General features: G+C 32.6%; 1 protein-coding gene across 1 annotated transcript; it reads right to left on the reverse strand.

Annotated features, from left to right (window-relative positions):
- Positions 1 to 4,800: 4,800 nt before the first annotated feature.
- On the reverse strand, positions 4,801 to 7,547 carry LOC133304403 (pentatricopeptide repeat-containing protein At2g18940, chloroplastic). Its single transcript, XM_061504443.1, has one exon. The coding sequence runs from the start codon at positions 7,499 to 7,501 to the stop codon at positions 4,997 to 4,999; it is 2,505 nt and encodes an 834-aa protein (XP_061360427.1). The 5' UTR covers positions 7,502 to 7,547; the 3' UTR covers positions 4,801 to 4,996.
- Positions 7,548 to 12,747: the final 5,200 nt, after the last annotated feature.

The following is a 12,747-nucleotide window of genomic DNA, read 5'->3' on the forward strand; positions in this document are numbered from 1 at the left end:
GCTAAGAAGAGAGGGTTCTATTGTATTGTATTGTATTGTATGTTGTTTTTGTTCTCTAGAGAGAGAGTGAGAGATGTGTTGTCATGTTGATGGAGTTATTTTTACATGTGGGCTTCGCAGAGCCAGTGGGCACTCACCGCCTTTGCTTTCTTCCAAAATTCTCAATCAATCTACACTTACTTTTATCACATTCTTTTTATATTATTCGTTTTATTTCGGGTATTTTTCTTTATGATTGATAAGGATGATGTGTAATGAGTTGATCAATTTGAAATACTTAGATGCTTGAATACGTTTTTAGTTTAACTGAGAAATCAAATTCAGATATTTATTTAGTGCATATAGAAGGAAAAGTAATCATGGTATGTATGTATTATGTACTGTTTCGTGATTCAGGGTCCCATGCTGAGAAATGTATGTACAGTGTAATTGTTGGTGAGCTAGAAAGTTATATGTTTCCTAGCATTTATTAGAAGGATCGCACAAAGAGACAAAACGTCAAATTGTGCTTTTTTATTTTAGGAATGTTGATCGGGCTAAATTGCTGCTAGCTTACAGAATAATGTCAGGTTTGGAATGAACCATCAAATTTAATTGAGTCGTACAAGATTATTTGATATTGGTATTAAACAAAAAATTTAATATCTTATTTGAGAATAGTTGATATTGCATTAATTTAATAAATCTGATTTATAAGTATGAGATGTCATTAATTTATTTTAATCTAACCACCTTCAAACGAGATATTAATTAATTTGATCTAATTGAATCAGATTATAAATTTTTATCAAATAACTATTAAATTGAGTTAGTTCAGGTTATCGACCAATTAATCATAATTAGATTAGTTACTAGTTCGTATAATATTTGAACTAGACCATAGGCAACTCATTATGATTCATGGATCATCCTATGTCATACTATTATAGTACCTTATAGCTGCTTTGTTGTTTTGGCCTATATTCCACACAAATCACAATGCCTTTGAGCATAAGGAATTTAGTGTAGTTTGTATTATTTTTACCAACCTCCCAATTAAATACCAAATACCCAAGTATGAAAATTAGTATGCGCCCCAAGTTAGGGCCATTTTTGTTTTAAAAAAGTCATCTCAAGTGCTAATCCTCAGAGACTGGTATTTGATGCATACAGCGAGTTTATTTTTAATGCATTGTTAATGTAAATATATTAACATTTCATTTAATGAATTTGATAAAACATAAAATGTTAGAGTTCGTAAATTGATGTGATAATATTTTATTCAATAATAGAATAAAATTATTTTACACTCATAATATAGTACTAAAAAAGTGTGCTAAAGAAAAAAATTAAATTCTTAATCTAGTACTAGAAAAAATTGAATTATTAATCTAATAGCTAAAGAAGTGTGCTTTTTGCTTTAATACTTGAATTTGAACCTTGAATCAGCAACCAAAAAGAAAAATTGTTTCACGTTCAAAATTTGGATAAAATTAAGGGAAAATTTTAAAAAATCCCTTATGAGTTTTCTCAATTACCACTTATCTCCCAAATTTTTTGATTCATTTATATTTTTATTTAAAAAACATTTATCACTTACCCTCGGACTTAAAGTTTATTTATCACTTACCCTCCACTTAAGGGGTAAATGATAAAAAAGATTGAAGTTAAGAGAATAAATAATTTAAAATTTTGGGAAAAAAATAAATGATTATAAAGAAAGTTACACTAAAATTTTTGAAATTTTCCCTAAAATCAAAGAATTAGCCCCCTTACATGTATATACTTTTTTTGTCCTCTTTAATAAATATAGAGTAAATACATTTTTCGGTTCTCGTCAAATTTTACGATATCTGTTTTAGACCCTAGCAAATAAAAAGGCTATTCGTGGTCCCTAATAAATTTAAAGTTGACTCATTTTAGTTCTTTTGAGGGACTAATGTGGATCTTTTTTGAATTTGTGAGGGACCACGATTTCAATTAAATGGGTCCATTTTGAATTTTTTAGGGACCACGAATAACTTTTTTATTTACGATTTGGTACTACTGTTGTACCAAAATTCAATGCATCCCATCAATGGAAGCATTATACATCATAGGAGAGAGAGAAAATTTGACAGAGAAAAGAAAACTTTAGCTGACATGTGATATTTTTATTAGTGGGATATACTGAGTCTTTGGTATAACAGTAGCACCAAAAATTTATTCTTTATTTACTAGGAATAAAGCGGACATCATGAAATCTGACTAAGAAAAAAAGTATATTTAATTGAAAGGAAATGAGTGTCCTATCTAATTGAATCCATTATACTCTCGCATTTCGTTGCAATTCATACATTATAGTTGTCAGTTGAGCTATGCCCCTTGGATAGCAACGCTTTATTTTTATTCCAAGTTATGCATAATAAGTTTACGGTATATAATAATAATAATAATAATAATAATAATAATAATAATAATAATAGGGAGAGATTATACATATTACCTTCTTTTTTTTCTTACTATCTTTTATTAACTATTGATTTCCGTCAATCTAGAGGTTATAATTCATTGGCTCACACTTATTAATTAATTATTAATTTTTAATAAATTATAATAATTAAATTAGCAAAAATCAACAGTTAAAATTTGATAATAAAAGATAATAAAAAAAAAAGTAATAAATATAATCTCCCCGTAACAACAACAACAACAATAATAATAATAATAATAAGGATTAACTTAGCAGTAAAAACTAATATATTTACCAAAAAAAAAAAAAAAATACCTAATATAAGACACATATTTATGCTAAAAACACACCTTTGAATCATTCTCAAGTTTGAACATAAATTTCCATCAATAAATCTAAGTCACCAAATTGCATTCAAAAGATAGCTTGCAGCAGTCTTTCACGGCAAAGCAATGATTAATAATAGAATGTGGCAAATCCTAGACAAAGAACATTTCATGTTTATCTAAATGGAACCCAAGGATTAAAGTTCGTCACTGGTTATGTTCGGCTAAAGATATTCTTGTTGGCAAGCACCAAATTCTATCCTCTTTCCGCTATTGCTAGCCGCTGATTTATATTCTATGGGTTTCATAATAAACCGTGGTGTGTTGATCATGAATCTTTATGCTCAAGATTCTTCCCAATGGTGTATTTTAGTGTGGACTAGTCATGAACCCCAAAAATTTTGGAAAATCTACACCAGTACTTAAAACAATTGTTAAACTTCAAAAATTATCAATATTTGATTCCATATTTGCATTTTATTGAAATTCAAAAGCTAAACTTCAATTTTGTTTCTAACTCACAAGTTATATTGTCTCCCTGATCTCCAAAACATAAAGAGGTTTTGTGCTTTAAAAAACATGGTATGTCACAGGCGTAATTGTAACACGTAAAACTTGAGTTTTATAATTGCAGGGCTAAAGCGAAAGCACTAATGAAACTGCAGAAGCTCGTACAGACTTTCATTAAGTCATATGCTCTATCCCACACAGTACATTGTATAGTTGTGATATTCAAATGTGATGAAATCCTACATTAATTGATAATGGGTTAATTAAATAAAGACTATATAAGTGGAAGCACCCTAAACTCAATGTCTTAAGGTTTTTGGATTGAAACATGTGTCAAACTCACTTGTTATGGTTGTGCTAGTTTAGTCCATGGGTAGGGGTGGCAATATGAGTTGAGCCCGGCGGGTCAACCCGCCAAAACGGGGCGGGTTGGGTTGAGGTTTTCAACCCGCTAATTGTAAAAAAAAAAAAAAAAATTATAACCCGGCGGGTTGAACCCGTTTTGACCCACTTCTAGGCGGGGCGGGTTGAGAGAACCCGTTTTGACCCACTTCTAGGAGGGGAGGGTTGGGTTGAGGTTTTCAACCCACCTCAACCCGCCGCGCCTAGAAGTGGGTTAAAACGGGTTCAACCCGTCGGGTTATAATTTTTTTTTTTTTTTTTTTTTTACAATTAAGTAGTATTTCATTAGTCCTTAAATTTTTGTGATATCCAAATTTTTTTTTTATCTTAGTACTTCCTAGAAAAAATAAAAAATAACAATTTTATTTATGACAAATGTTATCTATATATAAATTCCTAAAGAATGTTTGACAAATATTAGTATACATTTAAGATTGAAACTAAAAAAATATAGAGAAGTGTGAAATAAAATAATATTAGAAAAATTCATAAAATATAATTTATTTTTGAATTTTAATTAATTTCTTTTTAATTGGCGGGTTGGTGGGTTGACCCGCCAACCCACCATAAAACGGGGTGGATTCATTTTTTCAACCCATATTTTTTGGCGGGTCAACCCGCCCCGCCCCGTTTTTGACGGGTTGGTGGCGGGGCGGGTCAACCCAAATTGCCACCCCTACCATGGGTAGTGATTCCCTTCTATGGCTTTCCTTGGCTCGCTTGATAGTGTTACTCGAGCTATTAGGTGTTTGGCTAGAGGCAGGTTAAGTACTTAGACCTAGGGTATTCAGAGAAACTTTTTCTAAGGGGGAGTATTTCTAAGGGGGAGTATATCAATGTGAGTTTCAAACTTGAGGCGGAGATTATTATGATATTCAAGTGTGATGAAGTTCCCAAATTGGTCTGATAATGAGCTAAGTAAAATCCATATAAGTGGAATAACCTATCACACAATTACCTAACAAGAATAAATAACTCTGATTTTGTGCCAGACTTCCAGTTGAATTTTATTTTCTTCACCCGACAGAATGAGAAAAAAAAAAAGCATGCACATAAAGACAACTTTCTTGCACCAAAATTTATAACTTTTCAGTTATTTATTCCAACTTTCTCATGCACAACAAAGGAATTCATTCACAGATAGGCGGATTCAATATATTCCATGCCTTATTTTATTGTGGAATGGTGCTGTTATTAATTTTATAGTACAAATGGAGTTGCCAAAAGTCCAAATCTGATTCATGCTAAAGACTTGCAACAACTGATGGACTTGTATTAACCAACGTATTAAAAAAAAAAAGGAAACCCAAAGGGATAATTCACAAAGTCAAGACCCCAAAATCTCCCTAATGTAAGAAGCTAACCTTTTCACAGATTGATCATCAAAAGAGATATCAATCTCCTTAATCTTAGACAAGAAGTCCATTGCTTCTTCATGTTTCCTTGCTTTACAATAACCATCAACTACAATCTTGTAAGTTAGCTCATTGGGCCTGCAATTGTGCTCAATCATATATCTAATGACTTCATCTGCTTCAGAAAACAACCCCTGCCCTGCATATCCTGTCAAGAAAGTATTGTATGTAATGACACATGGTCGAATCCCATTAGTTGTCATCTCTGATAGAACTCTAATAGCCTCCTGCATGAGCCCTTGTCTGCAAAATCCCTTGATGACAGTATTATAAGACACAAGATCTGGCTTCTGACCCGAGTTTTGAATTTCCTTGATCATTTCTTCAGCTTTCCAACACTCACCCTCTCGAACATACAAGTCTATCAAGCTATTATAGGTTGAAACGTTTGGCTGCAACCCACTTTTGTGAATAAAATGTAGCATTTCATGGGCCTTCTCAAACATCTTGTTTCGGACATACATTGAAAGCATGGAGTTTATTATAACCAAATCAGGTTTGTATCCATTCTTTTGCAATTGCTGAAATGCCCTTTCTATTCCCTTGAGCCGTCTGCACTTGAAGTTTGCAATGACAAGGGTTCTCAAAAGCATCCAACTAGGAAAGACATGACCATGATAAATTTCTTTCTCAACCTTCTCTAACCCCTTGACATTCCCATCCTTAGAATAGCAATGAAGCAACAGTGAGTATGAAGTATCATTAGGCTTAAAGCCCTTGTTCTGCATGTCCAGGATAACAGATTCTGCTGCTTTCCAATCACCTCGTCTTGCAAGAGCATTTAGAAGAGCATTATAAGTCATTATACAAGGAGTAAAACCAGCTTTAACCATTTCCCCATATACTTTTGCAGCATCAACTTCAGATCCACACCGACCATATGTGCTAATTAATGTATTGAAAGTGTCTTTGTCAGGCTCAAATCCACAGTTTTTCATTTCCCTTAAAACCTGGTTAACATAATTGTGCTTACCCTTATCACCACATACAGCAAGTAAGGTGTTCCACGTAATACGATCAGGAGCACATCCATTCAATTTCATTTCACGGAGAACCTTAATCATATCTTCTGATCTCAACTTCCTGCCTAGCATTGCAAGAACAGAGTTGTAAGTGCATACATTCGGAACACAACCCAACTCCTTCATCTGGCTGAACAACTTTAACGCCTTGTCCTCCTTTCCAACCTTACCATAGGCATTTATCACAGTGGTATATGTAACAGAATTTGGCATTACTCCTTTTCTTGTCATTGTATCCATGACAGCAGCCCCTTCATCATGAAATCCAGCTCTTACATATGCTGCCACAAGCTCATTGTAAGTAACAGAATCAGGTGAACAATTATTATCCTCCATTTCTTTTAAGATGTTCAAGGCCTCTATGTAAACTCCAGCCTTTCCAAAAATCTGCAGCAGAGAATTATATGTAACTGTTCCGGGTTTATAGCCATTCAATTTTAACTCAGCAAAAAATTTCCTTGCTTCATCTAGCATACCCTCTCTCCCACAAGCAGAGATCACAGTACTGCATGTAAACTCATCAAACTCAAGCCCTTTGTTTCTCATCTCATCCAATAGGTCCAAGATTTTATTCCAAGAACGACCCATCTTGCCATAAACATCAAGCATAACATTGTAAGTTACCAAAGTTGGATCAAGACCAGTCTCCTTCATCTTCTCAAACATATCAATAGCTCGCTTATACTTGCCTGTGCGAGCATATGCATGAAGAATAGTGGTGTAAGCCCGGATATCAAGTGAGTATTCTTCAACAGGAATTAAATCAAACAGCTTGGATGCAATAGAATGCTGTGATTCTCTCCCCAATATTCTAACCATAATCTCAACAACCTGATTGTCCACCTTCATATTTTCAGACCCAAAATGCAACCAAACCCATTCAAACAACAAAAGGGCTCTTTCCCAGTTGCCAGAAAGGTCTAAAGCTTTCAAGAGGCTGGGAATATCAACTTCAAGCAATTCAAATTTGGCAGAGTTGAAGAAATCATTTAAACTATGCAAAGGTGACCCAACAATTGAATTGAGCATCAACTTACCCCTGGCTGATAAAAATCCAAACTTTGCATCCTCAAGTTGATCATAACCAATTCTGGTGGCAGAAGCTGAAGTGGGTAGCTGTGGTTCAGTTGAATCAAGAGGATTTCGGAGAGAATTGAAATGGGTCCTGTCATCATGAATTGGAGGCACAAGTGTGAGGGAGTGAGTGGTGATGGGAGCAGAAGAGAGGTGTTGGAGATGTTGGATAAGAGAATCCACATGAAAGGAAGGAGGAGGAGGAGGTGGTGGAGAGTGAAAAAATGGAAAAAGTGTTGACTTTAATTTCAAAGGTTGTGTTGTTGGTGTGTTTGCAGGGACTGGGAGTAGTGGCCTATTCGGGAAGAGATTACACTCCATTGCAATGAGGAATTGCAATGGCAACAGAAAGAAGAGTTATAGGAGTGGGTTTGTTCAGAGTTTAAAATAAGGATCAGATTACCTTCAAAAATAAAATATAAAAAAAATAAGGATCAGATTGATTGCAATTGGAATATGAGGAAGAGATATACAAGTGAAAGGAGTGACCAGTATTAAAACTGGAGAAATGATATCAATTTCGTCTTTGGTATTTTCTTTTTAATAACTTTTTTTACGGTAGAATAGATTTTTATGTTAATCTTATTAATATAATAACGGTTATATTTATAAATTTTCTTTATTACCAACTCTTACAAATTATACTATATACTACATAATATTTAGGGAAAAATATTTCTCCAGTTACCGGAGATAAAATTATCTCTAGTGAACACAAAATGATGTCGTTTTGTGTTATAAGATTAAAAAATTATAATTATAAAGACTAATATAACTATACAATATATTAAAATTACAAAAACATCTTAATTTTTACGCCGAAGCTATGTCGTTTTGGACTCACTGGACATAACTTATCTCCATTGACTAGAGAAATCTTTCACCCTAATATTTATAAATTTTTTATTTAAAAACTCTTACAAATTACATTATATATTACGGTAGGTGATATTTACAAAAATTTTGTTTACAAACTCTTACAAATTATACTATATACTACGAATAGTATATATTAGTATGTGCTACCCATAATTAATTTGTAAGAGTTTATAAAAGAAAAGTTGTAAATATAATCTTACATATATAATATAAGGGGAAAATGTTTATCCTTTTAAATGACACAACTTATATCATTTCATTCTCACAAAGAGGTGGGACTCATACCTTTATTTTTTTTGTCAACTCTCTCTCCTCTTTTATCTATCTCATTCTTTCTCTTAAAATGACACAACTTTATATCCTTTAAAATGACACACATTTTACCCATAATATAATACTACAAATTTGGGTCTTGAGCAGTGGATTGTTACAAGCTATGATGCACGGACACGGACACGGGACACGACACGACACGACACAACACGCCGACACGTTAATTTTAAAAAATGTCATATTTCGACACATTGGGACACGTTTTCATAGTAAATAAAATTTTTAATATATATAATATAATTTATATTTAGTACATATAAGAGTCCATTATAAGTCATATAACCAATCAAACATTTAAATTTCATAACATAAATATAAATATAAATAATTTTTTGTACTTTGTTAATTTTTTATTTCAAATTTCATAACAGAAAAAAATTAATTTATAAATTATTTCTTTTATATTTAATTAAAAAAATAAAATTAAGATTTAAAAATAAAAAAAAAGTTTCCCAGCGTGTCTGAGCGTTGACCGCGTGTCCGAAACAGTTGACTGCATGTCGGAAAAACGTGTCGGAACGTGTCCGAGAGTTGACCACGTGTCCTCAAATGTTGACCGCGTGTCGGATGCGTATCCGAGCGTGTCGGAGCGTGTGCGTGTCGGACACGTGTCCGACACGTAAATTTTCAACAAAACAACGTGTTCGTGCTATTGAGGTTACAAGTAGTTGTTTATTAGGGGGGTTTAATATTGATGTTTTAATAAATAATTATGAATATATAGTTATTTCGAAATTATTTATGAATTTAGTGCACTCATTCACACCAAAGTTAGGTGTGATTCATGAGGCATTCACGCCTAATAGTCGTGACTTATCTGGTGTTGACATGTGGCACATAAAAGTCAATATTTTAACCGAAAAACATCATAAAGTCATAACTTTTAACTCAGGTGTCCGAATTAAATAAATTTTTTTTTATTCCATCTAACTTTTTGAGATCTATGCAATGACATCTCATTTAGCATATTTTATCTCTCACAAACACAGTTCGAATTTGCAACAATAGTACTATAAGAGCGTTTAAACCCAGAAGAAACCTTCAAGTTTTTTCTTAACGAAAGTAAGTCACATAATTCTTTATTTAATGATCTAAAATCGAGGAAATTATACTCTAAATTTTGTTTTCATATTTTGTGAGGCTATTTTTAAGAAATCAAAGTACTTCACTTTAGAGGAAATTATATGTTTTTTTGTTGTGCAATCAATATGTCAAGTTAAACCTCAAATCAGAAATTGGATTGGATGCCCATGAAAAACCTGCAATTGGATGCCACAGTTGTATTTATGAAGTTACAGAATGTTAGAAATGAAAATAAATTGAACATGGAGAGAAACTCTTATATATTTTTAATGCAATACATCAAAAAATTTGCATTTTCTAATGCAACTTAAAAAACATAGAACTCATGTATATATAAAAAAAAAAGAACATAGAATTCTCACCAATCTCTCTCACACATTATATTCTCACCCATCTCCCTCAGAGTTTTATATTGTGGCACTTTCTTTTCTTACTATATTCTACACTTTTTTTTTTCAAACACTTGGTAGAAAGTATATATTTTATTATGACATTAAATATCCTTATTTATATATGGACTAACCTGTAAAACTATTTGTCTCATATATGATATTAAGTGTCATTTGGTTTAATTAATAAAAAGGGCATTATGGTAATTTGACAATTAAGGGAAGTTTTTAAACAAGTAACTGGTGACAGGTTCAGTTACATTCAGAGAAACGGGAGGTTTTCTGATAAAGGGGTCTACAGAAACCATCTCCATCATTGTCTACCCATAAAAGTTGTATCTAATCCCTGTCAAAGAAGATACAAGAACAGAAGAGGGTCAGGACTCTGAATAGGACATTCTACTGTAAAGATCTTCCGCATTAATGGATAAAGGTATGTTTATGTGAAACTCATAAATTCTAAAGATCTTCTGTCATGTTCCGGAACGAATATTGTTGAACATGAATCTATGAAGTACCGACACTTCAAAAAGCCTTATGTGTCGTGTCCGACACTTCCTGACACTCTCGGACACTCCCCGACACTCCAACACGCGTTATAGAAATTAAAAAAAAAAAAAGATTCAAAGGTTGCGTTTCATTGAATTTTAGTTTCAACTGTTAGATTTGTTGGATTACGATTACCATTTTATTGAGTTTAATATAAATATTTAGGATATTTTATGTTTCTTTACAAAATTTATGAATATTATAAGTTTAGATTCATTTTTTTGTTAAATTATTGAATATTAAATATAATATACTCTACATAAATTAAATATATTATTTAATAGCAAAACGTGTCGTAACATGTCGAAATCTAATATTTTTTAGAATAAACGTGTCAGAGTATCGTTTCGTATCGTGTCACGTGTCCCGTGTCGGTATCAGTGCTACATAGACATGAATTATTGAATTATTGATAAAATGCTTATATGTAGTATTAGAGCATGTGTTTAAAATTTATGTTTTTCATATATAATTATGAATGAATTCTTAATTAATGAAAAGTTAGGTTCTGAAAATTCACGATCATCCTTGAATATAAAATAAATGTCAATCGATATTTCTCGATTTTTTTTTCATCCGTATATTGATTTGAAAAAGTGAATTATTGGATGAAAGTTGCATTCGGTTTGGCAATGTGCACTGTAAATTGGTTGAATTAAAGATCATTTGCCATTCTCGATTTTTGTGTCTATGGAATAGCATTTGAAATTTACAACCGATCGCTGTTTGAAAAATCGAGAAACTAATATTGATTTGATTTGGAGAAGTATATGACTTTTCGATAACCGTGCATCATTGTTGGATTTCATAATATTCTTTGAAATCAATTAAACGTGCATCATGATTAATTTGCTTCCCGGGTTTCGTGTTTCTTATAAAAGAAGTTGGGACTTTTATGAATTATAGCCATTCGGTTTTATGAATCATTGCAATTCGGTTTTTCGTACGTAGCCATTCATTTATTTCTATTTTTTATGAATTATTGGACAAAGGCTTAATGGGAGATTGAGTGATGTGGTTTCCTTTCTTTTATCCTTTGAAGTAAGCTACTATGTCCACGGTTTTAAAACTACTATTAGGTTAAGCATGTTACAACAGGATCAAGCATGTAATATCACTAGTTATTTTTCCGTGGCCATTTTGCTAAACTGTAAATGATTATGTGACGTGGTTGGGTTAAAATTGAATGTGAAAATTTAATTCTATTACTGTTTATGAAATATTTTAATTTTGAAATTAAATATGGTAGATTTGTTAGTCACCAAAGTGGCCAAATCTTGAAGAGTTGTTTTAATTTCAAATATTATGATTTTGTTTCAATTACCATGACTGTGATGCTATGAAGAGTATAAAATAATTGCTCATGTTGTGGTATATTGAAGTTCATTATTATAGGACAGTTAGGGTCAACCCAAAGAAAGATTATTTGTTTTATAAAATGAACATGGATGTTGGTATTGTTGGTATACTTCCTTACATTTGGACATCCAAAGATGACAAATATTTATGATAGAGATATGCATCATGAAATTTGTGGAAGAACGCTCCCAAACCGCTGATAAGTCTCTTGCTGGGACACTTATGAGTACACTGACCACCATGAAATTTGATGGTTCACATACTGTGCATGAGCATGTTATTGATATGGCAAGCATTGCGGAAAAATTGAAATCATTGGGAATGGCTGTGGATGAGAATTTCCTGGTGCAGTTCGTATTGAACTCATTACCGTCAGAGTATGGTCCTTTCCAAATGAACTATAATACCATGAAAGATAAATGGAATATGCAAGAATTGCACAATATGCTAGTTCAGGAGGAAACCAGACTCGAGAATCATGGAGCTCATTCTGTCAATTATGTAAAGCATCAAGGAGCTGAAAAGAATAAAGCTAAGAAGCATGAGAAGAAAGGAGGAGGAGGAGGACCCCTTAAGATTGATGAGGCCTCTTCTTCTAAAATCCACAAAAGGAAAGTAATGCAAAGATGAGATGTCATTTCTGTAAAAAGGAAGGGCATTTCAAAAAGGATTGCCTGAAACGTAAGGCTTGGTTTGAAAAGAAAGGTAAGCCTAGTGCTTATGTATGTTATGAATCAAACCTGGCTGAAGTTCCTTATAATACTTGGTGGATTAATTCTGGTTGTACTACTCATGTTTCTAATACAATGCATGGATTCCTTATGACCCAAACCACAAAGCCAAATGAAAAGTTTGTCCTTATGGGCAATAGAGTGAAAGTTCCGGTAGAAGCTGTTGGGACTTACCGTTTGATTCTCGACAGTGGATTTCATTTGGACTTATGTGAAACTCTTTATGTCCCTAGTATATCTAGGA

Source organism: Gastrolobium bilobum, unplaced genomic scaffold (assembly GCF_033153095.1).
Source record: "Gastrolobium bilobum isolate Gb01-03AN ecotype WA unplaced genomic scaffold, APGP_CSIRO_Gbil_v1 utg14285, whole genome shotgun sequence".
Classification (NCBI taxonomy): Eukaryota; Viridiplantae; Streptophyta; class Magnoliopsida; order Fabales; family Fabaceae; genus Gastrolobium; species Gastrolobium bilobum.